Consider the following 26,435-nt stretch of genomic DNA (forward strand, 5'->3'; position numbering starts at 1 on the left):
AGTGCCAGAGCCATCAGCCCAGCAAAGGCAATGAGGCTCCTCCTCCTCTTCAGCCAAACAGCGGTGCTGAAAACATCAGACCTGGCAGTGTCACTTTTAAAAGCTGCTACAAGTCAGTCAAAGATGTAACGAAAAAGATGTAAAAGACGGTTAGAGATGCAGCAAAAGCAGAGCAGTCCTCCCTCACCTCAGCCTCGGCGTCTGCCCAGCATCACTGGCTGCGTTTGCAGGCAGAGGAAAGCTGGAGGAGGAGGGGGAAGCTTGCACAACTATTACTTGCTCTCATCATCCCAAAGGATCAATTTTCAGACCATTACCTACTTTCCCACACATGCAGACACATGTACTTCACTGATCTGGGGAGGATTTATAAGTTAGCATCTGAGCAATAACTATCAATATACAGACACCATTTGCTTTAGGGGTTGTTAGTGGTTCTCCAGTAATGGCTAATGCTGAAACCCAGAAGCAGCCCAGGCTCAGTTGTCCTACTGGAGATAATGTACAGTGCTATCAGCTTATTTTTCTCTCAGGCACATGTGAGGTCTTTGGGATCCTTTAAATCTGTCTTCAGCTTAGTCACAGAGCAGAGGCTTTCTCTGTTCTAAGCCAGCTCAACAGACACAGCTATCTAGCAAGCCAGACTAGCCCTCTCCAGCACAATCGCAGGAAGTTATTCCAAGCCTCAGACAAATCCCATTTCTATCTCTGGAAGAGTAAAAGGTCAAAAAACACCAGGCTGTAGCTCTGCCAGCAATAGCAGCCCCAGCCGCCGCAGGGCCTCGGCGGGGCTGAGCCGAGGGGAGCGGGAGCCCAGCACCGCGTCCCGCCGCGGCTCTGCCCGCCGGGCGGGCCTGGTGGCTCCTGCCCGTGTCTGCAGGAGGAGGTGGAGGTGCGTGGGGCTCCGAAAGGGCTTCAGGGGCTGTGTCAATCCACAAGCAACCCCGGGAGAGGGAAGAAGGAAAGCGTAACTACCAGGTTACCAAAGCAGACTTTCTCTGGGAGTCGGCAGAGCCCTCTGATCCCGCCTACCATATTACTGTTGGCATCCAGCCACATCCCCATCCTCTCCCAGCAATAGGTAGCTTAATTAGCACAAGTCCTGATTAGCTCTTGCTCTCTGCTTGCAGTGTACTAGCAAAACAGGAGGTTTGTGGGGCTCTCTGCAATTCTTTAGCAGCAGCCAGGTGCTCCAGAGCCAGCTCTTCAAGCTGCCCTGGCCCGGCCATGCCCACCATGCAGTGCTTTGGACACTTTGCTGTGGCAGTGGCTGCTCCTGCAATTAAAGCAGGGACACGAGGCGTAGTCTTTCATCATTCCTCACTGTCCTCGTAGGATTTCAGTAACTGCCTCTTCCCTCCTGTTGCTTCACTTACTTTGCTGCTAGGCTTTCGTAAAGATACCTCATAACAATGCATACAATGGCCAGCCCACAGTCTGATGATTCAGAGTGCGATGGGGCTACTCCACCCATAGTAAAAACTTGCGTGTGATTTTGAGAAACCCTTGCCTGAGGAGCTGGGAGCGCTGCTGTGCCAGCGGTGCCCCACTCGTCCCGGGGCAGGGGTTTGCTATCAGTGCTCTGCGGGTTGCGGGGACGTGAACCGCTGGGGATGGAGCTGCTCCTCACTGAGGTTCTACCCACTGAGCTGAAGAGCCCAGTCTTTTCTCTGCATGATCCTCGCAGTTCATTTTTTATTTGTCCTTTTTCCTTCAGCTTTCCTGCTCCTCCCATTCCTGTCCTTCCCATTTTCTTGCCCTTTTCAGGCTCCTCTACTCTCCCTTCATAGCTCTTATTTTAACTTTCCCTTTGAAAACACTTATTATTGCTCTACTTTTGCATTGCTCCAATGACATAAACACGCTTGAAATGACCACTGTTTAAACGTAGCCCTTATCCCTTCTCCTATTGCTACGTGCAAACACCAACAGGCCTGTGATACCCATGTGCTGTCCCTCCTAAATTAACCAGGCAGGAGTCTAAATGGCAGAAGCAGGGAGCAAAAGATTGCCTGCCAAAACAGAAGTGGATCTGAGACTGGTTAAAAAAGAGACTGCAGTGACCTGTAGCTTCTGTGTGCATGTGCAGAGCTACAGAGACCAGCCCTTAGAAGCAATGGTGGCTGATGCCTGCATTGGAGCCGACACCTGCTGGCACCCAGGTACCTTGTTTGGCCTGGAAATGTGTTTTAGTCACTTGCTGAAAAACCTCGACGCTGTACTCCCCACCAGTGCCGGACAGCTGACTCTCCTCCAGGATACCGTGTTCTTTGCAAATAGGGCAGAACTGATCTGCATGGCTCCTGAACACCACATTTCGAGTGAGGGCAGCAACAGGGAAAGTCTTATTTGTTTTTCTCTAATAGACTGAACACTGTGGCTTCAGTCTAGAGCCAAGGATGTTTCATATGGTTTCTTAGTTGTAAATCTGGCTGTCTCCACACCCTCTAAGACAAATGCTCTGAGTAGTGGTTTCTTTGCCTGTGCGAAGGCACTGGCTGTCAAGGACTTGGATTCTTTGAAGCAAGCTGAAAGCAAATCCTTGCACAAACCTACAGTTATTTAACCCTTCTGCGGCAGGGGCAGCGCTGATGGGAGGAGGAGAAGTGGGCCTTGGCTGGGAGGGGAGTGCAATGCCCTCCACACAGGCAGGAGAGCCCCGTGGATTAACTGTGCTCACACATTCAGCTGATCAGGAAATGGTTATATCTCTGGAGAATTTTGAGTTTTTGTGTCTCCTTTGTGGTTTGAGTGGATCTCAGTGTATACGGCTGTCTTGGCATTTCTGCTGTTCATCTTTCTGTCGTCATGGATCTCTCCCATGGGATTAGAAGTAATAAAACACATTTAAAAACTGAATATGAGGTTATATGATTTCAAAAATCAGCAGAGGAACTCCAAGCCAGCCTGAATTTCACTTCAGCTCCCGTTTTGCAGTTCAAGTGGACAGCATTATGTTAACATTAGGATCAGCCGTGCTTACGTTCACTTCCTTCGGAAGCATATGCAAGCACTGCAGACTATGCAGAGGATGCTTTCAGTTTTCAAGTTTTATGAAATTTGGGCTGGGTGAGGTATGATTTTAAGACCAATTAACAAACTCTTCCCATCAGAGGAAAGCAGAATGCAGACTTTGTGGTCATTACTAAGGTCAAGAGGAGGCCCTTTGCCCTGACGCAGCGTGTGGCCTCGCCAGCTGGTTGGGATCACATCGTCCTGGGGAGCCCTGCAGCCTCCGCAAGCCTAGAGCCAGATGTGCTTCAGGTGCCCCAGATGTGCTTCAGATGCTTCCCCAGTTCCAGGGCACAAGGGGAGCAAGTGGGCAGGTATTTAGACCAGGGCAGAAGGCATGTAGGTGTCCATTGCACACAGAGCTGGTGGCAGTGACCTGCCATGACCGAGGGGCTGCCCATGGCGCAGGGGGCTGTGAAGGCATCGTCACTCACAGGTGCTGGGGTGAGGCAGGGTAATGGGAAGCAAAGGGGATGGCCGAGGAGCCAGTGGAGCTCTTCGTATTGCCCACTTTCTTGCAGCCTTGACACAGGAGAGGGCAGCCGGGTGGAGGTGTGACAGGCCCTGCCAGCCTCATGCTTGTGGGACACAGCAGCCTGGGTACGAAGGATCCCTCATTTCTTTACCTGCAGACACCGGGAGGGCGTGGGGAGGCACCTCTCCCTGCAGCAGCATCCCTTTCACCTCTGGGGAGCACTGATTCTGCGTGTTTCTCCAGGACGGTTCATTCGGCACCAGCAGCACGGACGGTGGGACATCCCCACGCAGCAGCAGTCCAGCCTCCACACCTTCTCCTCCCCGGTCCTTTCCGTGCCACCTTCTCCTCCTCCCTGGTCCTTTCCCTCGCACTGGGTGCACAGCCAGGAGGCAGCCGGCAGCCCACACGCAGAAAATCCTGCAGTCACAGGCTGCATCCACGTCCTTACTGCTCCTTGGTGACCTCATTTGCTGGGTGTAGCTCAGAGTGCAAAAACCACAAAAAAAGGGGATAGGGAAGGGAGGAGAAGAGAGAGAAGTTGTTGCAGAAAAGCAGAAATAAACGCTGTAGTTTTGAAAATGGCTGTGGAAAAACCCAGCTGGCTCATTATCCTCACTTTTGTAACAGTAACATTGATCCTATTTCACCATCCCACAAGCACATACTCTTCTGATAGTTTTACGGTTTAAAAAAGATTAAGATCCGAATAAGCTGAACACCACCGCTGCCTTCAACCGCATTTACTAGTTTACATTTACCAAGAATCTGGCTTTTGGTGTTTCATAGATTAGTGTTCTGACAGGTTGAAAAATGATAGAAAGGGAGCTATTACCCTTCTCCCACATTGCTCATATTTAAGATATTGCTGAGCACATTAATTGCACGTTTGTTCCCAGTAGATCGAGCTGAACTTTCATTTCTGAAATCTGTTTTTACTCCCAAACTGTTCCACTATTTGTGGAGTTTGGCAGAGAGTTTTACTCCTGCTGTACTCACAAAAAATCTGCATTACAAAATACTGACAACTGGCCGAATGTAACCCCAAAGAGAAGGCACCTGCTCAGGAAAGCCGGCCCATCCTTTTGCAGCTTCACAGCGGAACCGGCCCCTTTTGCGTGGGAGGGCAGGCTTGCCAGCTCCCTCCAGCCCAGGCTGCCCTGGGGCAACCGCACCACTGAGTCTGTCAGCAAGCTGGGAGCACAGAAGCATCGTCGTGCCATCGGTCACCTCACAGTGGGACAGTGGGGAGGCAGAGGCAGGTGCACCGCCAGGCAGGGCAATGCAGGGCATCCCACCTCAGCATTTTAGTGCAACATTGGGTTTGGCCTTTCTACACCATAGAGACAGCAGGACACGACCCAGCACTAGGTTAGGGAAGCCTGAGTGACACTGATCTGCTGCCCACAGGCCAGCAGGCTGGAAGGTGGTTTGAGGCATCCTGAACTTGCTGCCTAGGTCGTGCAGTGCTGTGGCCACCTGAAACCCAAGCTGTCCAGGCAAAGCTGGTGTTTGGCAAATCTGGGGGATTTCCAAGGAAATAAATCACCGTACATAGCTGTTTTTAATGCTGCTGTGATCAGAGTGCAAGCCTGTAAATATGAAGGGATATCAGAATACGGAATGTTAAGGATAAAGTGTACAACGTGCCAAATGTAATTGTTTTCCTTTTGCAGCCTGTTATATTCAGATGTTGAGGAAATGATTTAATATTTCTGAACATGTTGTGATTTCATTGTTTGGTTCAGCATTGGAAGTTTGAGAAGCCATGCAAATTAAGATAAACATCAAATATACTGTTAATACTTTATTTGCCATACGGAGTTTTTTTCTATAGCAGCGCTGTACAGGGTCCACCAGCCCAGGGTACATAGGTGTCTTCACATCGAGACAAAAGTTGTAGCCGTAACAGGTGACTGAAGATACTTAACCTCTATGTGACTCACAATTGGAAGGACCAGTCTCAGGAGGTGAAAAGAGAAAAGACTGAAGATGAGCCATACAGCTCAGGACCAGGGTGCCGGAAGCCACTGACTTTGCACCCGGGCGCTCATTCCCAGCTCCATCGGGGCATTGTGCTCCGTGGGCTGGTGTGAAGTAGGCAGAGCATGAAACGATACACTGAGAAAAAAAGCGCAGGTCTGCAGAATTTCACAGGCAGCATGGCCTTCCCACAGCGGAGCGGAGAAACGTGCAGTTTTCTCCTAAGCATGGGAAGTTTACATGATGGATGCTCGGATACTCAAGCTGACTTTAACCAGCCGACTTTGGGAAATGCACCTAAAACATGAAGGAAAGTGGAGCTCACAGGATGTTATTTCTTCAAGCCCTTAGCCCTGAAACCCCTGTTCTCTTGAATGAGACACAGGGCATGATGGCAACAAAAAACACATTCTCACAACTCAGAGAGAACTCTTAAACAAAAGAAAACCTGGCACAGAGAGCATTGTTTATATTTTTCCTAACATTTACGTATTTTAAAATATAAAATGACAGGCAGTGGATGCTGCATATTATGAGCCATTTGAGTGATGACCACGTTTCCACAAGCTAAGGAGAATGAAAAAATAATTCTAAAAATGTTTAAAAAACAGCGCAGCCTCCTGTGAAGTGTAAAGCAGAGATTAATATAAGACAGCTTTTAAAGAAGAAGAAAATCCAGTTCTGGAAATGTAACACTGCCTAGCAGAATACTTAAGGGTAAAACAACACAATTTAGTTGATGAGAAGACAGCTGAAAACAGCAGAACCGCAATCAAAATAGGTTTTTAAATTCCTTGGTGTAGCTAGTTTTCCAATATTATACTTTGAAATGAGCAGATGGGTGTAAAACCAGCTATTGAGCACTTACAGCTTCCTTCAGTGTTGTTGAGGTTCAGCTCAACCCTCTCTAGAGCTTGCCTGGGCCACCTAATGTACCCACCAGTAATCTGCATTCATACTTGCATACATGCAGTATAGGAACAGACTTCATCCAACGCGTTCCCCCATGGTTTTCGGTTTGTGTCTTACCACGCACTTAGTGTACTCCTTAATGCAATTGCGATATTTACTAAATAGGTCTGACAAATAACTCTTAGTTTATAATCTGGTTTGTTTTCTGTAAATATTCACCAAGGGAATCTGGCCAGTAACGACTGGCTTTGGCTGAGCATCTGAAGCACACAGCACTGTTTCCAGTGTGAGACTGGAGAGACCCAATTTCTTGAATCACGTTTCTGTGACAAATAGAGACCTTTCCAAATTGCAGCTTATTTAATCATAATTCATTTGTTTGCTGGCCATATCCTGACAGCCCTCGCAACACGCCAGACGCTCTCTGCTCCTGCAGGAGGCCTGGCAGCCCGCCCGTGGCACCCAGCCCGGCCGGGTGCTCGCCCGCTGGCACCAGCAGCGCTGCTGGGAGCTGAATCCCCCACGGGCTCTGCCCCGCGGGGCTGCAGGAGCCAGTCGGTGTTTGTGCTGCACATCAGTGTTTGTGCTGCACGCCGCTGTTTGTGCTGCACGCTGCCGGCCCTCTCCAGGCATGGCCTGGCATCATGGTTTAACCCCAGCCGGCAACTCAACCTCACGCAGCCACTCGCTCACTCCCCCCAGGTGGGATGGGGGAGAGAATCAGAAGAGTAAAAGTGAGAAAACTTGTGGGTTGAGATAAAGGCAGTTTAACAGGTAGCACAAAAGCCGCACACACAAGCAAAGTAAAACAAGGGATTCATTCACCCCTTCCTATGGGTAGGCAGGTGTTCAGCATCCCCAGGAAAGCCGGGCTCTATCATATGTAGCAGTTACTTGGGAAGACAAATGCCATCACTCCAAACATACCCTCCTTCCTTCTTTTTCCCCCAAAATGAGTATTACATCACGTGGTATAGAATATCCCTTTGGGCAGTTGGGTCAGTTGTCCTGGCTGTGCCCCCTCCCAGCTCCTAGTGCACCCCCAGCCTTCTCCCTGAAAAGTACTCGACTTGGTATAAACATTGCTTGGCAACAACCAAAACATCAGTGTGTTATCAACATTCTTCTCATAATAAATCCAAAACACAGCACTATACCATCTATAGGAAGAAAATTAACTCTATCCCATCCAAAACCAGGACACCAGGTTAACAGCCAGGGGGGAGCCTTCCTTTCCGCAAAACAGGGTCTTTTACCATGCCCGACCATGCCTGCAACCACTAGTAGATTTTTGCTCTCTGGCTAGAGTAAATTCCATGTGGAGGGCAGCCTGTGTGTAACCTACAAAAGCCAGGCTAGACCCATAAGGGAGAGTTTATCTTCTGATGTGGTTGATAGAAAGGCTCCTTGTCAGCTCAGGGGTAGATTTTCTTTATTCAGATAATTCCTTCATAGCATGTTTCCATTTTTGGGAATCTCTGCATTTCTCAGAGCTTCCTGTCAAGAGAAGAACCTGGCCCCTTCAGAGCACATGGGAGCTTTGCCATTTATATCAGGGGAGTTTAAATGTCACCGCAAAGGCCAGGCGGCTCCCATGGGACTGATTTCAAGCCAGTACGTAGATCCCAGCAGAGATCTTCAGAGCCTGTATGGCTGGGAGCATGCAGTGAAATCAGTGCCCCACTCCACATGCGTAAATCCAGAGCTCATCTGGATACTAGATTGTTGTTATGATATTGGACCTATTTCTGTTTTTCTTTCTATCTTTGTACATGTGTCCAGAACGGTTGGTTCTTATTTTCAACAAACATGACCTGCTCTCTAAGACAAGTCCTCCCACACATGTGCACCTCCTCCCTGTTTTTCTGCTTGCCTCCTGCACACTTCCTTTCTCCAGGCAATTTTGGGAGTGAAATGAAGTGCAAAGGTCAAAGCTTTTGCAGCATGTAGCCCTGAATTCAATAAGGATGCAAAGAAGAACAGTCCCAGTTTGGCCCGAAGAGGCTGGGGATGAGACGTCTTTTTACTCCTGTGTGTACCAAGCTGGGAGATCAGCTGAGCTGCTGAGCAAAGCCCTGAACACGGGTTCATTTCCCTGCATTGAACCACATTGTTATGATCAGACAAAAGCGTAACAGCGTAAACATTTACAGCTTCTATTCTGATCCTGCTGGCTACTCTGGTTTTCTTCATTAGGTCTGACAGCGTGTTGTTGAAGGGTTTAGTTTAAAAAAAAGAAAAAAAAAGACAAAAGCGGTGTTGTGGTCCCCTACTAAAAGAGTCACTTTGCCCAATTTCCTGTTTATGTTCCTTCTCTTCGGAGTTGTCGCATCATGTGAGCACAGACAGTTATAGATAGGCTGCATGACTGTTGCTGACCTCACGCCACATGTTCGGTTAACAAGGTGAAACAGCAGAATTTCTTCTGTTTGTGTAAAGAATACTGAGAAAACTGCCAGTTCCAAGTAAAACTGAGGGAGAGGGACTCCGATAGCCCCAGGCAGGGTGCAATCTCCAGGCCGTTCTTTCTGCTCTTTAACTGCTTTGCACATCTGTATTTACATCGTGTTTGTGAGTTAGAAGAAAGGGGATTAGCCTCAACTCTATTTCTTTCCTTAGTGAAGCAGGTTTGGAGTCCTTCCATAAAAGCTATTAGTTTAGCAAATTTGCTCAAATTTTGTCCAAACTTCAGTCCCTTTGGTATATACATTTTCCTATACTTGCTTCCAAAAATGACTGAAAACTCCTGTGACTTAGCTTGCTTCAGTCATCCAGCAAGATGATTATACCCAGCATTTGTGTTTCAGGACTGTTGTTCCTCAAACAACCTGGGAGCAACATAATTTTTCTTAAGATCCCAAGGATCCGTGCAGAGCCTTTTAAAAATCCTTTAAGATTATGCAAGACCTTTGGCTTAAAGCCATTCCAAGAAATTGAAGTTTACCTCTATTCAAGATATCTTATTACTATGTTGGTATTAAAGAATTTATTGTGAATGAGTGAGAGAGATCTTAAGGGTTTCCAGACCATTTTACACAAGTAGTTTTCAGTTAACAGTAGGAATCCTTGCATGTGGCATGAGGTTTCAGTGGTGCTTTTCCCACTAAGAGAAAGCGAAGTTATGTTAAATCCAGGAATACCTGTGTCAGTGTGTTAGTTTCTCCTTTCTCCTTGTTTTCAACTCGTTCCTGTAAAAAGCCCAATCCAGCATCCTGAGAAAGCAGAATTATATTTTCTAGCTGCCCTGAGGAGTGGCACTGAGCCAGACCAGTGGTTTTCTGTCTGTTGACCTCTGTCACCTTAAACAGGTAAATAAGGATTTCAGATGGAAAAGTTGCACCATAGATTGGTCGAAGCCAAATGCACAGATGTGACTGTGTACCTGTGGTGTACGGGTAAGCATCCTGATTATGAGAAATGCCTTGTAACTTCAGAGACAGGTATATCGCTGTGACAGGTGAATGAATCACAACATATGCGGCATGTAATGAGTGTTGTCAAGTGCTTTAGGATTTAAAGGTGAAAAAAAGCACTCCAGAAATTTAAGCTGCATCCAAATTGATAATAATAATGTCATTTTAGATACTACACATAAACATGCTGTGAGGGAATATGGAACTAAAACTCTTGGCTAGCTGGCGAGGCTGTAAACATCCTCATGCAAAGAGTCCTGCCTGTAAGTCTTCACTGTCAGAGAGCTTAAATGCCTGCAAAAGCAGTCAGAAGGTGTCATTTGGGGGGCAGCTTAAAGGAATTAGTGTTCCACTGTGTCTGCCCTCAGGAAGGAAAAAATGTGCCAGAGGAGAGGAGGATTCTAGGTGGGAGGAGATCCTTGAATGGCTTTAATCACTTCAGTGCTGTCTTCTGCTGCTGGGACCTCTACTCTGAGCTGCGACCTACTTTACATTCCCATTAAAAGTGAAAAAGACAGACAAAATTAAACAGAAAGGAGACTATGAGGATGCTCACGATGTCCACCCCTGGCTGCCCCAGTCTGATACCCCCCCAGCATCCTGGCTGCTGGGGCTGCAGCACCCAGGGATCCAGGTGGGACGGGGTCCGCCCTGCCCCAGGCAGCCCCAGGCAGGGGCGAGGCTGCCCAAAATCACCTTCCCTGCACCCAAGGCTTTTTCTCACCCTTTGCGGGTTCATTTTGGTGAGGGCTGGTGGCCCACTGGCAGCGCTGGAAGCCGCAGCGGTGGGCGGCCAGCCCGAGGCCAAGGCTGCATGAAGAGCTTTGTGGCTGCCTGGGCCCTGTCCCACCTGGAGGCTTCCTGAGCTTGCACGGATCTCACGCCGCAGCTGGCGTTCTTCTCCTTAGCTGGATTTTTCATCAGTCCTCCAGATCCCTTTGGGCGCTGCTTTATAATGATGCCGAGTCACAAAAATTCCAGTTGCTTCCTGAAAGCGTGTGAGACTGGCTTTACGGTCTTGTCAGTCCCAATGAAACACAGCCAAGCGCAGTGGGGGAGTTACTTTATTTATTTATTAATACCAACTGCGTCTTTTTACCGGCACCCTGCAGATGCTGTCGAGATTGCTGGGCGGCCCGAGTCGCTTGGTGCTCCTGACAAACCCCAGTCGGCCACAAGCCTCTCCCTGGAGGTGCAGCTCTCCGGGGCACGGCTGGGTTTCTGCCCTGTGGTGGCAGTTAGCTGTAATTTTGGAATGACTGATCCTTACGCTTTCTGTAAATGAGCTCAAAGGGGCCTGCACATATTTGCAGGGCAGCTGTTAACAAGAAAAGCTCCAAGCTTTCAGCACCACTGCTGTCGAAAGAAATAATAGAGAAGCCATGCCCTGGCTGACAGTAGGGAGGGTGGCTTATTTATTTCATGCCTATGTCAGGATTTTACTGTTAAATGAATCCACTGAAATATAATTGCCATCCTGCCATCCTTTCTTCTGTGTTTTGTTGCTGTGGATTTCACAGGTGAGGCTTTATCGGCCCAGAGGCATTTCCATTGCACGGGACACTGGGAAGCAGTGAGGTCTGTGATGCTTTGCGGGGACAGCCCGGTCCTGGGTCCTGCCTGCACCGCATGGCCCAGGGCAGGGCAGGCAGCATTGCCAAGCCGTTTGACACATTTCATTCCCCCCAGGTGACATGGAGCCAGGGTGTTCTTCTGGTTTGGTAGGGTTTGTTGTATCTGGGATTAAAGCCAGTGAACTCTTCCCCGTAGCAAGATCTTGTGGGATGAGATGCCTCGTCAGCATCTTCCCGTGCGAAGCTCAGGGACCCATCCAGGGGCCATGACCAGAGCGCCAGCATTTCTTCTCAGTGGGACAGCCCCTTGAGATCCACCTTCCAGGAGTCATGGGGAAAGCGAGGAGAGGACGGCTGTGCTGCTCCCCGTCAGACAGCACTGTCTTGTCGAGCAATTCCTGCTTGTATGAGGAGCAAGGGGATGCTCCGTCACCTTGTCAGCATCCTCAGAGGAAACCTCTAATCAAAATGTTTGTGGGAAGCACAGTTCTCACTTCTTTACTGCTCTATTAAAGGACGGGGGACAGGAGTGAAATGACACGTCTTCATCCAAGCATCTGTGTCCTTCCTCCCTCCCCAAAATGCAGTGGTGTTATTATTAATTTTACTTTCAGAACTTGTTTTCTTATCTTCCACCAGGTTTTTAAGAGCTTAGAACTCCCAAGTTTTGGGGTCACTATGACTTTGACCCTTCGTGCCCAAACAAACCTATTAGTTTTACAAAGAATTTGCGTGTTTATTAAATAGCAGTGACTCATTCTGTTGCAGATGTTTGTATATGTAAAGCACCATAAATATTATGGATTAGGATGTAGACCAGGCAATGGGAATGTGTGTAAGTTAGCAGGCAACATAAGACTCTGGGACTTTTACTCCTTTTTTTTAGTGTGTGTCATTTTTTCTTCAGAAACCACAAGTTTCTTTTTGTGAGAAACAGAAACAAAGGAAACCTCTCTGCATCTACAGGACGTCACTTTAGATGCTTTATTACAGAGCTGTCATTGCACTTACAGTGCAGGAAATTTTTTGGTTAGTGTTTTTAGTCAGTTAAGGTATCTGTATCACCTTGAAAGGAAGAAGGTATTTCCCCTTCCACTATGCACCCGTTGCATCTCCTCCGAGGAAGACTCATGCTGATTTTCTTGAAACAAGATTAATTTAGAGTCATACCGAAACTACCACAATCAGAAAGATGAGTGACTCAATAAATGACTCACGGCTTAGCAGATGGAAATACAGCGTTAGACTGCAGTCTGTCCTGAACTCATTGTATGATGGTCCTTTGCACAAAGCCAGACCATTTGCGCTAGTCTGTGTTGGAAGCTGTTTCGCATGGGAACACTGGTGAGCTGAGAGCTTTTTTTCCACCATCACCGAGCCCTGACCTTGAGAAGACAGAGCTGTCGTGGGCATAAACAGGCAGGGGAAGGGAGAGCTGATGCCTTTCCAGCACTCACAGGAATGCGCCTCAGCATCCAGGTACACACACAATCTGAGAAAAATGACTGCAGAACATTTCTCCTTATATTATCCAGGTTAAATAGAATTACATGGCTGTGGAGGCAGAGGAAAGCCCTAAGGGAGGAGTATTCCTCTCTGAAATTGAATATTTATTGATTTTTCTTTCCCGGCCATAAACCATGAGTTTCAGCCTCTCGCTGCTGAATAAGTGTGTGAGATCTGAGTAGAAAATAAGAGAAACCAGACAGCAAGGGAGACAAAATCCAGGAGAAGTGTTAAACCAGTGGGTGATGGGCCATGAGCTGAGCTGCTCCCAGAGTGCTGCACAGGGACACACTGGAAGGGACAGGCAGGCAGCCTCGGTAGGGAGAGATTTATTATGCAGAGCTGATGGGAGCTGCAGACCTACAGCCACAACTGAAACAGCAAAACCATAACCCCAGCTGGGGGACAGGCTGGGTGGTTTAAGAGGTCTTTTTCATCTCAGGTTTCTCCGAGGGAGTTAACCGAGCGCTATTACCAAGCAATACAGACTGCAGAGCAGAGGGCATCAGCCCTTCTGCAAGGGTCTCGCAGTCCGAGGAGCACGAGCTGCATGGGGCTGGCCCTTTTCTCTTGAAAGAGTGGCACGAAAAGCTCCCAGCAATGCCCTCGGCTCTTTGAACATGAGGATACTTGCTGGGAGCTGGGCCTGACTCCTTCCTGATGCAGGGGCCGTACTGTTCCAACATCTCCGGCTCTGTGCAGGAGGGGGAAACTCTATTATATGGTCTTACTAGGCTCAGACACCAGCTGCTTACAAACCTGTTTACATATGAATTTTTACTTCCTCTTTTCAAGTAATTGACAGGAAATGCTATAAAGTTCCACCTAATTTATTTCCAAAAAAAAAAATGTTTTAAAATTGTTCTTTTTTAAAAAACAACAACAACAACAGGCTTTGAAAAAGTGTGTCTTGAGTGCTGGCACTGCTGCGGGACAGTTATCCCCCAGCTCTGCTGGTTCTCTTGCCCCACAGATGCCCCGGAGCTCAGGGCAGCAGAACCACAGCGTGGAGCAGGAGAACTGTGCCCATGGCAGCGAAGCTGTGCCAGACCTTCTCTTGTGGGATTTGCTGCTTTGTCTTCCCAGGGGAGTTTGCGGAATGAGAGCAATCCCAAATGTCCAAACCTTTGTCCGTCCTCCTGAACACTGAGCTCTTGAACTCTTTTTCAGCATCAGACCTCCACACAGCAGCTCTGGGGACAAGCACACGTCCTGTGCCCAGAGCACAGCTGCAAGGCCACCAGGCGAGGGATTGCTGCACATCTGCCACTCCGTCTGCCTCCCCTTGCCACCCCCTTTGCTCCATTCTGTAAAATGAAGATTATCCTCATGGGGGAGTCATAAGCATTAATTTAGCTGGTAAACATTTTCAAGTTTGTTGGCTATTCTGTGTTTTGTTATTAAAACCAGAAAAAAAAATCAAAAACCCACAGGACAAATTATATTTCAGGCAAATTTACCTTATTTAGCTTGTATGTGCTCTAATTAATTATTTAGATCTCAGATGCTGGGTATTTTATACGTATAAATGAAAACATGGTCCTCAGACGGAAGGTAAGCGATGAAGATCCTTGGCTAAACTTTTCCCACACAGGCACCCAGCTCCCATTCTGGCCTTGTTTACCAGCTAGCTGTTTTATCAGCACATAATGGGTTTGCTCGTGGCCTGTTTTATCTGACATTGCTGTGGCGGAGCAAATGTTCGCATGTAATAGCAGCCCTTTTTAGACTTCACACCACTTATTCAGCAGAAGCAGAAACATCAGATTGTGGAACTAGTTATCGCTTTCTTAGAAATGCTACTGAAACTGAAACAGAGCTATTCCTCTTCTCTTTAGAAGTGGCTCTGGAATTCACAAAGTGAAAATTCAGGAGCAAGAAGAAAACACTGATAGCTTGTGTTGCACAGGGCAATGTGCTGGCATCCGACCAATGCTGCTGCAAACTCTTTCTTCCTTTTGGCACCGAACTATTCCACTTACGAAGGGCAGACGAAAATTGTTCTAGATTTATGTTGGCTCTTGCCTGATTGTAGTTGTGCTTTTCTGATAAAGCCTTCTCTCTAATGCCCACAAAGCTTTGGAGGCCATGTAAACATATCATCATAGTATCACTCCTTCATCAAGAAGGAACTGATTTCAAGGGGCCTCCAAATAAATGTAGTATTTCTTCTGGATGCATAAATCCTTTCTGTACTGCAAGTGAGGACCCTAGGCTGAATCCTCGGAATCACTTCCTGTTGAAGGATAAAGGTTACTCCATCTCAATCGTGGAAGTGCGATCTTTCACTCTTAAATTGGTCCAAATTTTCTTGTAAATTTGACAGTGTGTGCAGCGTCAGACTAAATATTGTCAGATACTATTGGCTCTGATCAGCTGAAATACATTCCTCCTGGCCACAGCGCCACCGCTCCAGCCCTGCTCGCTCCTCGCGTGTCCCTGCCGGCGTTGAGCAGCTTTGGGGGCTCAGAGGTGCTCTTGAACTGGACACCAGAACCCCGCAGCAAACACAGGGACTGGTGCTCTGGCACAGGCTGGCGGCAAAAGCGACCGTTCCTTACACACTGCAAGAAGGTGTTGTGGCAGCACAAGGGTGCGGGTTGATGGTGCACACAGTGCTGCCCAGGGCTGGAGGGAGCAGGGGGCAGAGCTCCGTGCTGAACCACGGGGAGCCCTCTCGGAGCCCGGACAGGTGCTCAGCACCTCGTGTCGTGCTGGCACAGGCACAGCTTCTGGTTTGGGTGAGTGATGGGGAAGGGGAGGAAGGCGCACGCTGCGCTACACCATGTCTTGGTCTGTGGACGAGGGTCATGCTGCAAAGAGACAAAACCAGGGATGGTGGGACGAACCATAACAGGGGAAGGAGGAGGCAGCCTTGTGACTGGTAGACAGTTAAAAGGAAACTACCACGAGCGTACAAATATGTAATACCCTGCTGTGCTCTGTGGTGGGGCTGGGGCTGAGCTGGGCACTGATGATGGGCTGTGGTGGGGTCTGACTTGCAGGGCAGAGGCTGGGAGGTGCCAGGCACCCGCTGCGCTTCTGGCCCGGGGCTGAGGAGCCCCAGCCCCTGCTCCAGCACAGTGGACTGAGCAGTACACGAGCCGCCTGGGTCCCTGCGAGCTAAAAGCTGCTGCTGCCCTCTTGTCTGGCCAAGGCCTGGCACAGCTGGGGTCCCAGTGACTCCAGCGTGCTGCATCCCTTTCCCCTGGGGAAGGGAAACATGTAGCTCACTGCAGGCAAATGCCAGCAAAATGAGGAGATGATATTTGATTCTTGATGATAAAAGCCTCATGCTGAAAGGTGTGCCAAAACCCCTGCTTTGCCTACGCCATGGAGCAGGGCGAGTCCTGTGTATTGGCAATGGCAAACCTGTGAATTTCTCAAAAACTCGGTGCATCGTACACTCAGCATTGTAAAATAAGCAAAAACATTTTGCTAGTAAAGGCACATATTGGTGAAAGTTTCAGAATGGAAATGAGACATTGAGGGGAGACAGTGATGGCCCTAGATATGTCAAGTGGGAGAAGAGGTGCCACTGATGGTCCTTCAACCCTAGCCATGCAGGTAGCGATGTCAGTAGCCGATGCCACTTTCCTTCGAAAGAGCAGAATAGAAAAAAAAAGGAGCCTGGAGAGGCAAGGTGCAAGTGCACTGTGTGTGTGTGGATGTGGCCTGAAGGTACAATGAACCTGATACTAAGAGCAAGCACCCAGGGAAGAGCTGGTCCTGTCCCTTCTCACCCTCCTGCCCCCTTCCTGCTGATGATGGGCTGTGCCCAGGCCAGGCTGGGTGCTGGGGCGCTGGACTGGCACCGCTGCTGTTTCCCAGTGTGTGATGAGGCAGTTTCTGCTCCCTTTGCTCTCCAAGACGGCTTCCTTTGGTGGCAGACGAGGAGCAGCGCTGGCACGGGGCAGCGGGAGAGCTCACCGGGCAGCACCGGCAGACTCCCCTTTGGCCAGGCTGCACCAGCACCCCGCCATGGCACCCACACTGATCTCAGGTGGGGTTGAGTGCTTAAGTGTCTTCGAAGATGGAGTGTCCTTCTCTGGAGACGTCCAGAACGCGCCTGGACGCATTCCTGTGCTGTCTGCTCTGGTGAACCTGCTTTTGCGGGGGGGTGGACTAGATGGTCTCCAGAGGTGCCTTCCAGCCCCCACCAGTCTGTGATTCTGTGGTCTGAGCCTGTGAGTGCTGATTCACCCACGCCGCTGACTCAGGCTGTGCCAATGTAAAGGCTGCCAACCCTCGGCACTTCTCCCTCCCCTCGGCTCCAGGTCCAGCAGTGGGTCAGCAGCACAGACAGGGTATTTGCTCCGGTCCCTGCAGCTCATGGCAAGATACCACCATGGGTTTCAGAGCACGTTAAGATTTGGGGCAATGAACGATGGTTAGCTTGCCCAAGCTTGCGGTATCACCAAAGAGCAGTTCCTCTGCCCCTCTCTGCCCCCCATCTTCCTGCACGTTTCCTACAGCTCATGCATTACCCTTGCAAGAAAAAGCCAGCCTGTTTTCAGCTGTCGGGGGGCTGGCTGCTGCACGGCCCGGCGGTGAGCCGGGGGCAGGCAGTGAGGGTGGCCGTGCGGGAGGTGGAGGGGGAGGTCTGCCCTTCCCAAGGGCAGTGCAGATTTGGGCAGCTCTCTGGCCTTATTTCCCCCCAGCCCTGTTTTCGTGGCTGCCCAGCTATGATAGACAGTGTTTTCTCACACAGCCTCAGCCCTGCTCTCCTCTCACATCATAAGCCGCACTGACCAGGCATCTCTCCATCTCCAGTCTCACAGCGCCAGCCAGATGATAAGCCTGATCAAATTGCGTATCTGCAGGAAAATGGGTTATCAGGCAGCTTCTCAGCTAGTACAAAACCACAAGCAGCAGTGCCACAGCGCTCGCACCACGCCAAAGCCGGCCTTCGCCTCCAAACAGAGGGGCCGTGAGCTTTTCCACGAACTGCAGCTGCAGTTTTCTTTTTCCTCTCACCAGCTGCCCAGGTCGTGCTGAAACTACAGACCCCTTTAGCCTCATGAAAACTAAAATGCTAAGGAAATGCAGGCAGGTACTGGCCCATCCCGCCTAAGGGTGTTGTACCGGCCACCAGGCAAGTAGCCCTGAGCTGGCCCCGGCCTCAGGGCTGAGCTCCCAGATTCCCACAGCTCTGCGGGTTTCATCTAAACAGCATGTCCGCATCCCATCACGTTCCCCCGTGGTTTGCTCACATGCAGGTGATTTCCATGCAATTTCCATCAGAAGGAGCCAGGTGTATTTAAGTTACTGGGCTGGCAGCACTGGGGAGGAGTGAGAAGTGGTTTTGGGGGAGGGTTGGTGGCTCTTTTTGCCTTAGCAGCCTGCCCTCTGCGGGGAAAGAAGCAGGTCTCCTTTAGCTTAGGTCTCCTGAAGCATTTCTCTTTTGCTGTTTAGGGGTGACAGCACGTTAAGGGATGTCACTTTCTGTCCTGATACATCTGTGGGGTGTGCATTAGCCCTGTGTGGCACTTGGTTTGCTGGTGGCAGAGATGCGGGCTCTTTGTGGGACCATATGTGTGAGATACCTGCTGGGCTGTATTTTTGCTGTTAAAGTTTGCTAGTCAGGAAAGTGTTCCCTCAGTTAAACATTTCTCTTTTGTTTCTGTTTCCTTTTGGGGGGCGGGGGGGGAGTGTTCTTTTTTTCCTGGCTCACACAATATTAGGTTTGTCTGAGGTCTCTCAGTAATCTGTTGTCTCTAGCTACTTTCAACAGAGACTAAATCACTTTCAAAACTCAACAGGTCATGAGGGCAAGACCTAATTTTATTTGTGCAATACAATTTGTACTGCACCTCTGCTTCCTGTTTATTCCTGATGTGACCCCCCCCTCTCTGAAAACTCCCCTTTGCACAGGCCGGTATGTGCTTGTTCAGCCTTGCAAGAGCTCCCTCTATATTTCATTCTCTGGTCCCTGTAAATTGTTTTTGAAGAACCTTTTGGTTGCAAGATAGATTAAGGTACTGTCAGGCTGAACAGATTTTCTTCTAGATAAATTTTTGGATTAACGTCGACCGACTGTTGAAAAACTTGCTACGCTGCAAGAAAGTCTCTGAAGTGGTGGTGGGGGGGAGCTTTTTCTTGGCAAATGATTGTTGCTGGGTTTTGTTGATCATTTTAACTGTCACCATGCCCATGGGAACTCGGTGCCAGCAAAATCTGTTGTGCCTGTATTGATCCTAAACCGCACCAGTAAGGACTCTTACATCCTGATGAAAATATCCTGAACTTAGTTATTTTGCCTTAAGGCCAAAGGGTTGGCTGTCTTAGTAAAATGACAGACAGATCCGCTCTTTGCGAAATTAGCGTGATTTTTAATCAAACACAGGTTTACGTTGTTGTGACAGCTCATTTTGCAAAGAGCACTTGAATAAGATTCAGGCAGGGAGGCTGTGGTGGTTGCTGTTCAGATGTTTCTTTAATGAACTTTTAATTCTTACGAAGGCAACTAAAGCAGCCAGTGGCTGTACAGTTATCGCAGGCACCTGGGCAGTGTGTGAGCCCCTGCACCTTTCCCAAACCTTGCTGGTTTGGGAATGATTTTATCCAACTCAGTTTTTATGGAGTTTAGTAAGGGGGAAGCTCCTAATGTCTTATTTCAGCTTTTCCCTGTGGAACAGAGCTTGTGCTGGATTTCTTCTGGCCCTCAGAGTAAGTGTGTTGGCGACAGCTGTAATCAACGCAGAGGCGTTTATACTGTTGATGAACAAAAACAGCTGCTGGGAAAAAAAGGGAAAATATGTTATTTTGTTCCTGAAAAGTTGCATATAGCTTTATAAAGTGATGCTGCAGCTTAGCCCTGCCAGGACTTCATTTAAGCCTGTATGGGACCCATCCCTTCAGTCACAAGGGTCTAAAAGACAGCAGTGCTTAACAGGTTTGGTTTGGGTTGATGGTCACTTGAAGCAGTGCCTGTGTAAATAGATGTGTTTCTAGAAGGTCTGAAAGTTTTCTGTTTCACTTTTTAGCGCTACAACTCCCTTAAGGTTTGTTCTGGGCTTTCAGAAGTAACTGGCAGCTCATTAACAGCTTTTTATTAGCACTGAAAAGCACTGGAGGGAAGCAGCACAGGTCATCTGGAGCCCTTGACTTTGCTGGGCAAAAGGTGTTTTTTGCCAGGTATTAGCTCGGGCACTGCAACAGAGAGTGCAGTCCTGGGTGTTTTCATTTCACAAAGAAAAAATGTGTTATAATCTCTTCTATAGACGAGACAGTGAAGTATCGGATCATTTTGATTACACCGTGCTGGCAGGCTGCTTCTCTTGACCTCCGAAGGGACAACACTCTGCCTTTTTTCCTATCACAAACATGAGCTGATAGCCAGCACTTCAAATCGAAGTCGCAATTTAACCAGCTTATCGAAACGCCTATAAAACTTTAAAGAAAATAAGCATGCGTGAGCCGATTTATATATAATGTGGCGAGCACTAAGCGGGCGCTGTTTGTGCCGTTCGCAGGCATGGCGGAAGCGCTGGTTCGTGCTGCGCAGAGGCCGCATGAGCGGGAACCCCGATGTGCTGGAGTACTACAGGAACAACCACTCCAAAAAGCCCATTCGGATCATCGACCTCAACGAGTGCGAAGTGCTGAAGCACTCAGGGCCCAACTTCATCAAGAAGGAATTTCAGAACAACTTTGTCTTCATTGTGAGGACCACCTACCGCACCTTCTACCTGGTAGCCAAAACCGAGGAGGAGATGCAGATCTGGGTGCACAACATCAGTCAGATCTGTAACTTTGGGCATCTAGAAGATGGCACAGGTAGGATCATGGTCATCTTGGGGGTTGGGAGGATGACCAGTGTCTGGGCTCTTCCACAGCAGCGCCCGGGCTGAGAAGAAATGTGGACCTTGGTGTGGGACTTGGTTTCCTAGAGCTCCGCACAGCACTGAGATGCTGCTAAACCCTGATCTGAAAGTTATCAGGGTTTATTATTATTTCTACCGCTGGGTAGAAATAATAGCTGGCTGCTTGGTCTCAGTTTGATGAAGCAATTCCTGCTAGAATAAGCAGCAGGTCTTGTTTATGTGAAAAGCTGACTGAGTGTTATCTTCTGGGGCTGTTTATTTCATTACATGTCCCATATTCATTTAGTTTGGCTTAATGCAAGACACCTGTTCCAGGAAAGTGTCCTGCAAAACTTGTGCTTTCTCAGGCTTTTTCTGGATGTGGAATGTGCACAGACTTGTGTGTATATGCACATACATAAATCAGTGACAAAAATACTGAGCTGTCTTCATCTATTAATAAGAAAAATAAAGAAAAGGCAGAGGATAGGAGAGTGTTAGAAGTGTGTGTCTAGACTTAAGAGACAGTGCTGCCAGTGAAGCATAAAATTAGCCTGTTTTGCTAGGACCTACACCTGTATATACTCAGTAGGGTGAATTTCTTGGAAACCTTCCAAGAATTAACCACTCCAAGATGGATGCAGCCAGTAATTAAAGTCAGGACCTGTATCATCATTAACTTACCTGTCAAATGAGACAATCAGGCTCAGATAACAGCAATCTGTAGTTCCCTTGACATTTCCAAGGGGCAGATACAGCAGCAATTTGAGAGCTTCATAGGAAGTGAGTCAGAACGAAGTCCTTTGCTGTGATAAAAGGCAGCGCAAGAGCAGAAGAGGGTGCTGATGGAGAGACTGCATCCCAAGGGCAGTAACGTGTTTGAGGGTATCATAGTGTGGCCAGGCGGATTGATTATTCTGCCATGGTCCCTCTGCTGCTGCGCCCAGACTGCTGCTGGTGTCTGCAGCTGCCACATGCTGTTGCCTTTAACTTGAGAGGAGACAAAAGGCTACGGTGAGATGTTTTGTTTTAATCTACCCTGGTTCCTGCCCTGCTTTAATCTTCTCTTCAGTAGTTTATTCTGAGGGGAAATGGGAGTGGAAAGAGCACGGCAGAGCTTCTGTTATAAATCTGGTGTCTGCCCTTTCCCATTCACTTTAGAGACCACCAGGAAAACATGCTGACACAGTTTTATGTGCCAGTACAAACTGCCCATGAATGCAACTTGCAAAGTGGAGCTGGTATCTTTGAGGGATTGGAGTCAATAGCCCTGCGGAGCATTGATGTAATTAGGGTTATTCAGTAACCCCTGTCCTACTGATCTGCCTTTGACACTGAGATGTTGCTCTTGCATTGCTACTTCTGGTGCAGTATTATTTTAGACACAGTTTTCCCAATTACTCTGAACTGAAGGTAAGTCTTTCTGTGCGAAACAGAAAACAGAAAAATAATTTTTTTTCTCTCAAATATATATGCAGACTTCTGCTGGCACTGTGTTGAGGATGTGCATAGGGAGAGGTGATCAGTGGCAGAGAAGCTGAAGCAGCAGCTGTCCCCAGGACAGATGCGTTTATAGTGGGACATGTCTGTTCTGTTGTGCTAGTACAGCGCGGCATTACTTGTAAGACTTACACGTGGGCGATACTCAGAGTATTACGAAGTGGTATTTCTCTCCCACCAAAGATTGCCAGTGTAGACGCTGACAGATGAGAAGTGACAACTCTTGGTGTGGCGGTTGGGAAGGCTGACATCCCAGCTGTCCGCTCCATTCAAGGCCGACGTTATCCCCCAGGAAGTTCGGCAGTGCAGAGCATTTGCCTTGCTTCAGTGTAAAGTCTGGCACCTGAACTTACAGCCCTCATCACAGGCTGCGTAAGCTGAGCTTCCAGCCATGCAGTTGTTGTATCTCTAGTGGTGAACAGCTCGTAAGATCTTCTATTTATCCTGCGGTTCACGCCGATGAGGTCAGGTCTGGGGTGTATTCAGGTCAGGCTGCAGGGCACAATCAGATCCTCTGCTTTAAATCTGCACAGTTCTGCAGGTTGCACATCGCATTTCAAAGAGTTCCTAATTGCTTCAGCTTTTTGGAAGCACCTGAATCCCCCAAGAGCCTGTAGTTTTAAACAAATTACCCTTAAAAATTAACATAAGAAGAGAGAAAGTCTATTAAATGCCATATGCTTTTTTAACTTCAGTGCTACTGTGATAAAAAAAATAATAGTCCCTGAAATGAATCATCAAAAGAAAGACACATCAATTGCAGGAAACTTTAATAAGCTGTTCTGTGTATTAAAATGATTCTCAAAGCCAATATTATATTGTGAAATCAATCATTCTTAATCCTTGCATCTCTGAAAACTTGCTGTGACTTTTGAGGCCAAAACCAAATCTGCTGCTTTCTCTGATTAGTGCACAGAAAGTGCAGCCACAGGTTTACGCAGTGACTCGGCTGTAAACGCTGTCCCCTTGTTCCCACTTAGTCCCTTCCAGTAGCACAGAAGCTGGACAAACAGCCAGGCCCTGGTCACCAGCAGCCTCTGGTCTGACGTGTAAGCAGCCAGACACCAACCTAAGTTGGTGAGACCGCGGCCGGCCCCGTGAGGACAGCTTTTTAGTCAACAAGAGCGGGGCTGGCTGAGAGATGGAGGCGAAGTGCAAGCTGCAGGCAGATGTCAGGAAGCACCTGGGAGGGCGGCTGTCGGGAAGGACTGTCCAGCAGCAGCCCCTGCGCTGGGCACTCGGCTGCCACCAGAAACAGCTGCTGGCTGAGCTGAGAGGGACGGGGGAGCTGGCACCTTTGGGGAGTCAGCTGGAGGAGAGAGGAGGAGGCCTCCCTCCCTGTTTTCATACCAGTTCTGTGTAGGATCTTGCTGCCTTCTCTGGTGAAGGCTCCCAGTGGAGCAGTCGGTCCCCAACCCCATGGGACTTGTGGCCACACAGGGGACCAAGAGGAGTCTTGGGTCGAGTGGCTGCGCAGGGGATGAAATGAAGTGAGGTGGCCATGGGACATCACGGGCACACTTTATCCCATATGCAAGCTGAAACCCTGATTGATTGACACAATGCAGTATAGCAGCTTTTCACTGGAGAAGCTGCTGTGAAAGTTGTTTAGCTGTTTTCATTAGAAAGCCTTACTTTTAAAGATTGTAGTTGTGCATCAAATGTTCCCCCAGGCCATGCCTTGGCAGGCAGCTCCTCAGCACAAGAGGGACCTTTCTTCTTGGGTTCACTCTTCCCTTCTTCCACAGGCTCCGGGTATTGTTCCACATCCCATGTAAACACCTTGCTCCTTCTGGATACAGCCCTTAGCTGAGGGTCCCTGCTGGTCTCCATCGCTCCCCTGTTGCTTTCCTCTCTTCCAGAGCACTCAGGGCCACAGTGGAGCCTGATGCCCCGCGGAGACCCTGTCACTGCTGCCCTCCCTGCACAGTGCATGGACCAGGCTGTTGGCAGGGTCACCCTAAGTGACAGGTTACCCTTGGGTCCCTTTTGGCTGCTGGCAGTTGGATTAGAGCACTTCTGCTCCTCCACCTTTCCCTCGCCTCTGGTTGCTCTGTTGTTCACACCCATCCTTGCCCACTGCTGGGACTGTCTCCCTTTCTGCCTGTTCCTCTGATGGGGTTTTTTTTGCCTCCTTAAATGTCTCTTTATTATTATTATTAATAATAATAATATTTTCTTTTGCCAGTGTGCACAGACCCTGCCATGCCATGGGGATGGTTTGATTCCCCAGGACCTTGCTGCAGCATCACTGGGCAGCATCTCTCCCAGCAAGGGCATCCTGCTGGGAGCAAAGGGAACTGGGAGCATCACATTGAGGGGCTGCCTGGAGGGACTGTGCTCTCCTTGCAGAGAGACACTCTTTCTCCTGAGTGTCTTCACTTTATTCCCCTACTCTGTTCCCACACGCAGTGGGGCAGGCAGGGTCCCCTTGCGCAGGAGCTCAGGGGAGGTGCGATGGCTCCTCCCAGCCCATGCTGGAGGACAGGCACGGGGGCTGCTCCCTCCACACTCCCTTCCCAGCAGGAGGAAATCCCTTCTCAGCTGCAGGGACTCAAGGCTGCTCTTTAATGTCAGGCTCTGGCCCCTGGCCAGGAGGGGTGGGTGGCATTTCTATCTCCTTGGCATGGCCACGCAGCCTGGTGGGGGGTTGCTGCGAGCAGAACACCCCCTATTTCGCTGTGTCCTTGCACTGCTGTTGTACTGTAACAATTTTGGGGGAGCGGGCTGGGGTCTATAGCAGGAGGGAGAAGCCCTCAGTTTCTCCAAGCAATGGCCCCACATTGATGGGGAAAATCACCACGGAGGACAATGATGGTCCACATCTTCCATGGTGATTTTCCCCATCCATGCAGGGCGGAGATTTTTTGGGTTGGTACCCACCAAAGCAGTTATTTTGGCAGCCGGAGATTCCTGCTGTCTCTGGCAAAGGGGAGGGCAGGCACCAAACCCATTCTCTGTCTTCTCACTGTTGAAAGTGGCCATGCATAATTTATTCTACCCAGATGCTGTTGTGGTACAACTTTAATGCACACTGATTTGGTTACCAGAAGAGCTGGCAGGGACCAGGATGGTCTGTTAGGAGCTGGCTGCAGGTCCCTGGGCCCCTGAAGGTTAGAAAAGGGCAGGTCTGTGCTGTCCCTGTCCCTCCCTCCTGCTCACAATGGTTGCCATGTGGTCTGCAGCTCACAGCCTTTCCTGGTGGGATAATCTGTGGCTAAACCCTGTGAGTACCAGATGGAGTTCAAGCCTGTTCATTCCCTGTGTTAATAATCCAGAACGTCATTAATTTCTCTCTCTTATGCATTGTGGCAGTTTTTAGTTGTTTGGCTTTGTTGGTTTTTTTTTTTTTTTTGGTCTTTTTTTTTTTTTTAAATGTGGTCAGATGGTGATGTGAACATGCTTTTCTGAGATCCCTATGGAGTTAGCTTGGTGCATATTTGATCATCCTCAGCTTGCAAGACAGCTCTTGGAGTCCAAGATTTGAAAGCAGAATTACTGTCTGAGCCAGCACAATGAACATGAGAGAAGTTATTTTTCAGATGGAAACACTGCAGCCCTCAGCTCTGCTTTGCAAATGTGAAACCCCATAAAAGCCATTCTTTCCAGATGCTCGCTGCTGAAATCCCGCTGCTATAAGCACCTGCTCAAAATTAAGCAAATGCTTTGCTTAAGCTTGAATTTAAGCATGTGCTTATGTGCTTTGCTGACTTGGGGTCCATCACTGCACCAGACCTCCAGAGCTAACAGGAAGAAGCAGCAGCGAGTCAATACTGGTGGATGGGAAGGAAAGGGGCAGCTCCCTCCCCAGTTTAAAGGGATGAAGTGTGGGGTAGTGCAGGGAGAAAAGATCAGATGTTTTACTCTTCTTCTGAGATGAGGAGGATGATGGGCTGAAGCCTGCTGTGGCTGGTGTGGAAGTCTGGGTCACCAAAGGGTTTTGTTTGTGTACAGTGGTGTTGCTGTCTAACCACCCAAGTCTTGGCAGCTCTCTCCATCCCTCCTGACCTGCTTGCACATACACCTGGCACCTCGCAGGGCTGAGAAGTGACTGCAGTAACCCAGTGCAGTGTCAAGGCTTGTTGCTGTGTTGAGCTGAGGACAAGGTAGAACCTGACGGAGGATCTCAGGACATCACCACGCGGGATCTGACCTGCAGCATGCACACGGATGGTCAGGGGCTAGTTCCCAGTATTTCCAGCACATTCTGGATTTCAATATTAGGGAAATATGCCTTCTTGCTATGCTTTGAAAG

At 48.9% G+C, this 26,435-nt stretch overlaps 1 protein-coding gene across 1 annotated transcript in view; it reads left to right on the forward strand.

Annotated features, from left to right (window-relative positions):
* The window catches only part of GAB3 (GRB2 associated binding protein 3), a 69,318-nt gene that overhangs the window by 26,686 nt on the left and 16,197 nt on the right, over nucleotides 1-26,435 (forward strand). The window contains exon 2 of the mRNA XM_065643201.1: nucleotides 20,351-20,654. Within this exon, the coding sequence (XP_065499273.1) occupies nucleotides 20,351-20,654 (304 nt within the window). The remainder of the gene's footprint in view (nucleotides 1-20,350; nucleotides 20,655-26,435) is intronic.

This window comes from Caloenas nicobarica, chromosome 12 (genome assembly GCF_036013445.1).
Source record: "Caloenas nicobarica isolate bCalNic1 chromosome 12, bCalNic1.hap1, whole genome shotgun sequence".
NCBI classification, from domain to species: Eukaryota; Metazoa; Chordata; class Aves; order Columbiformes; family Columbidae; genus Caloenas; species Caloenas nicobarica.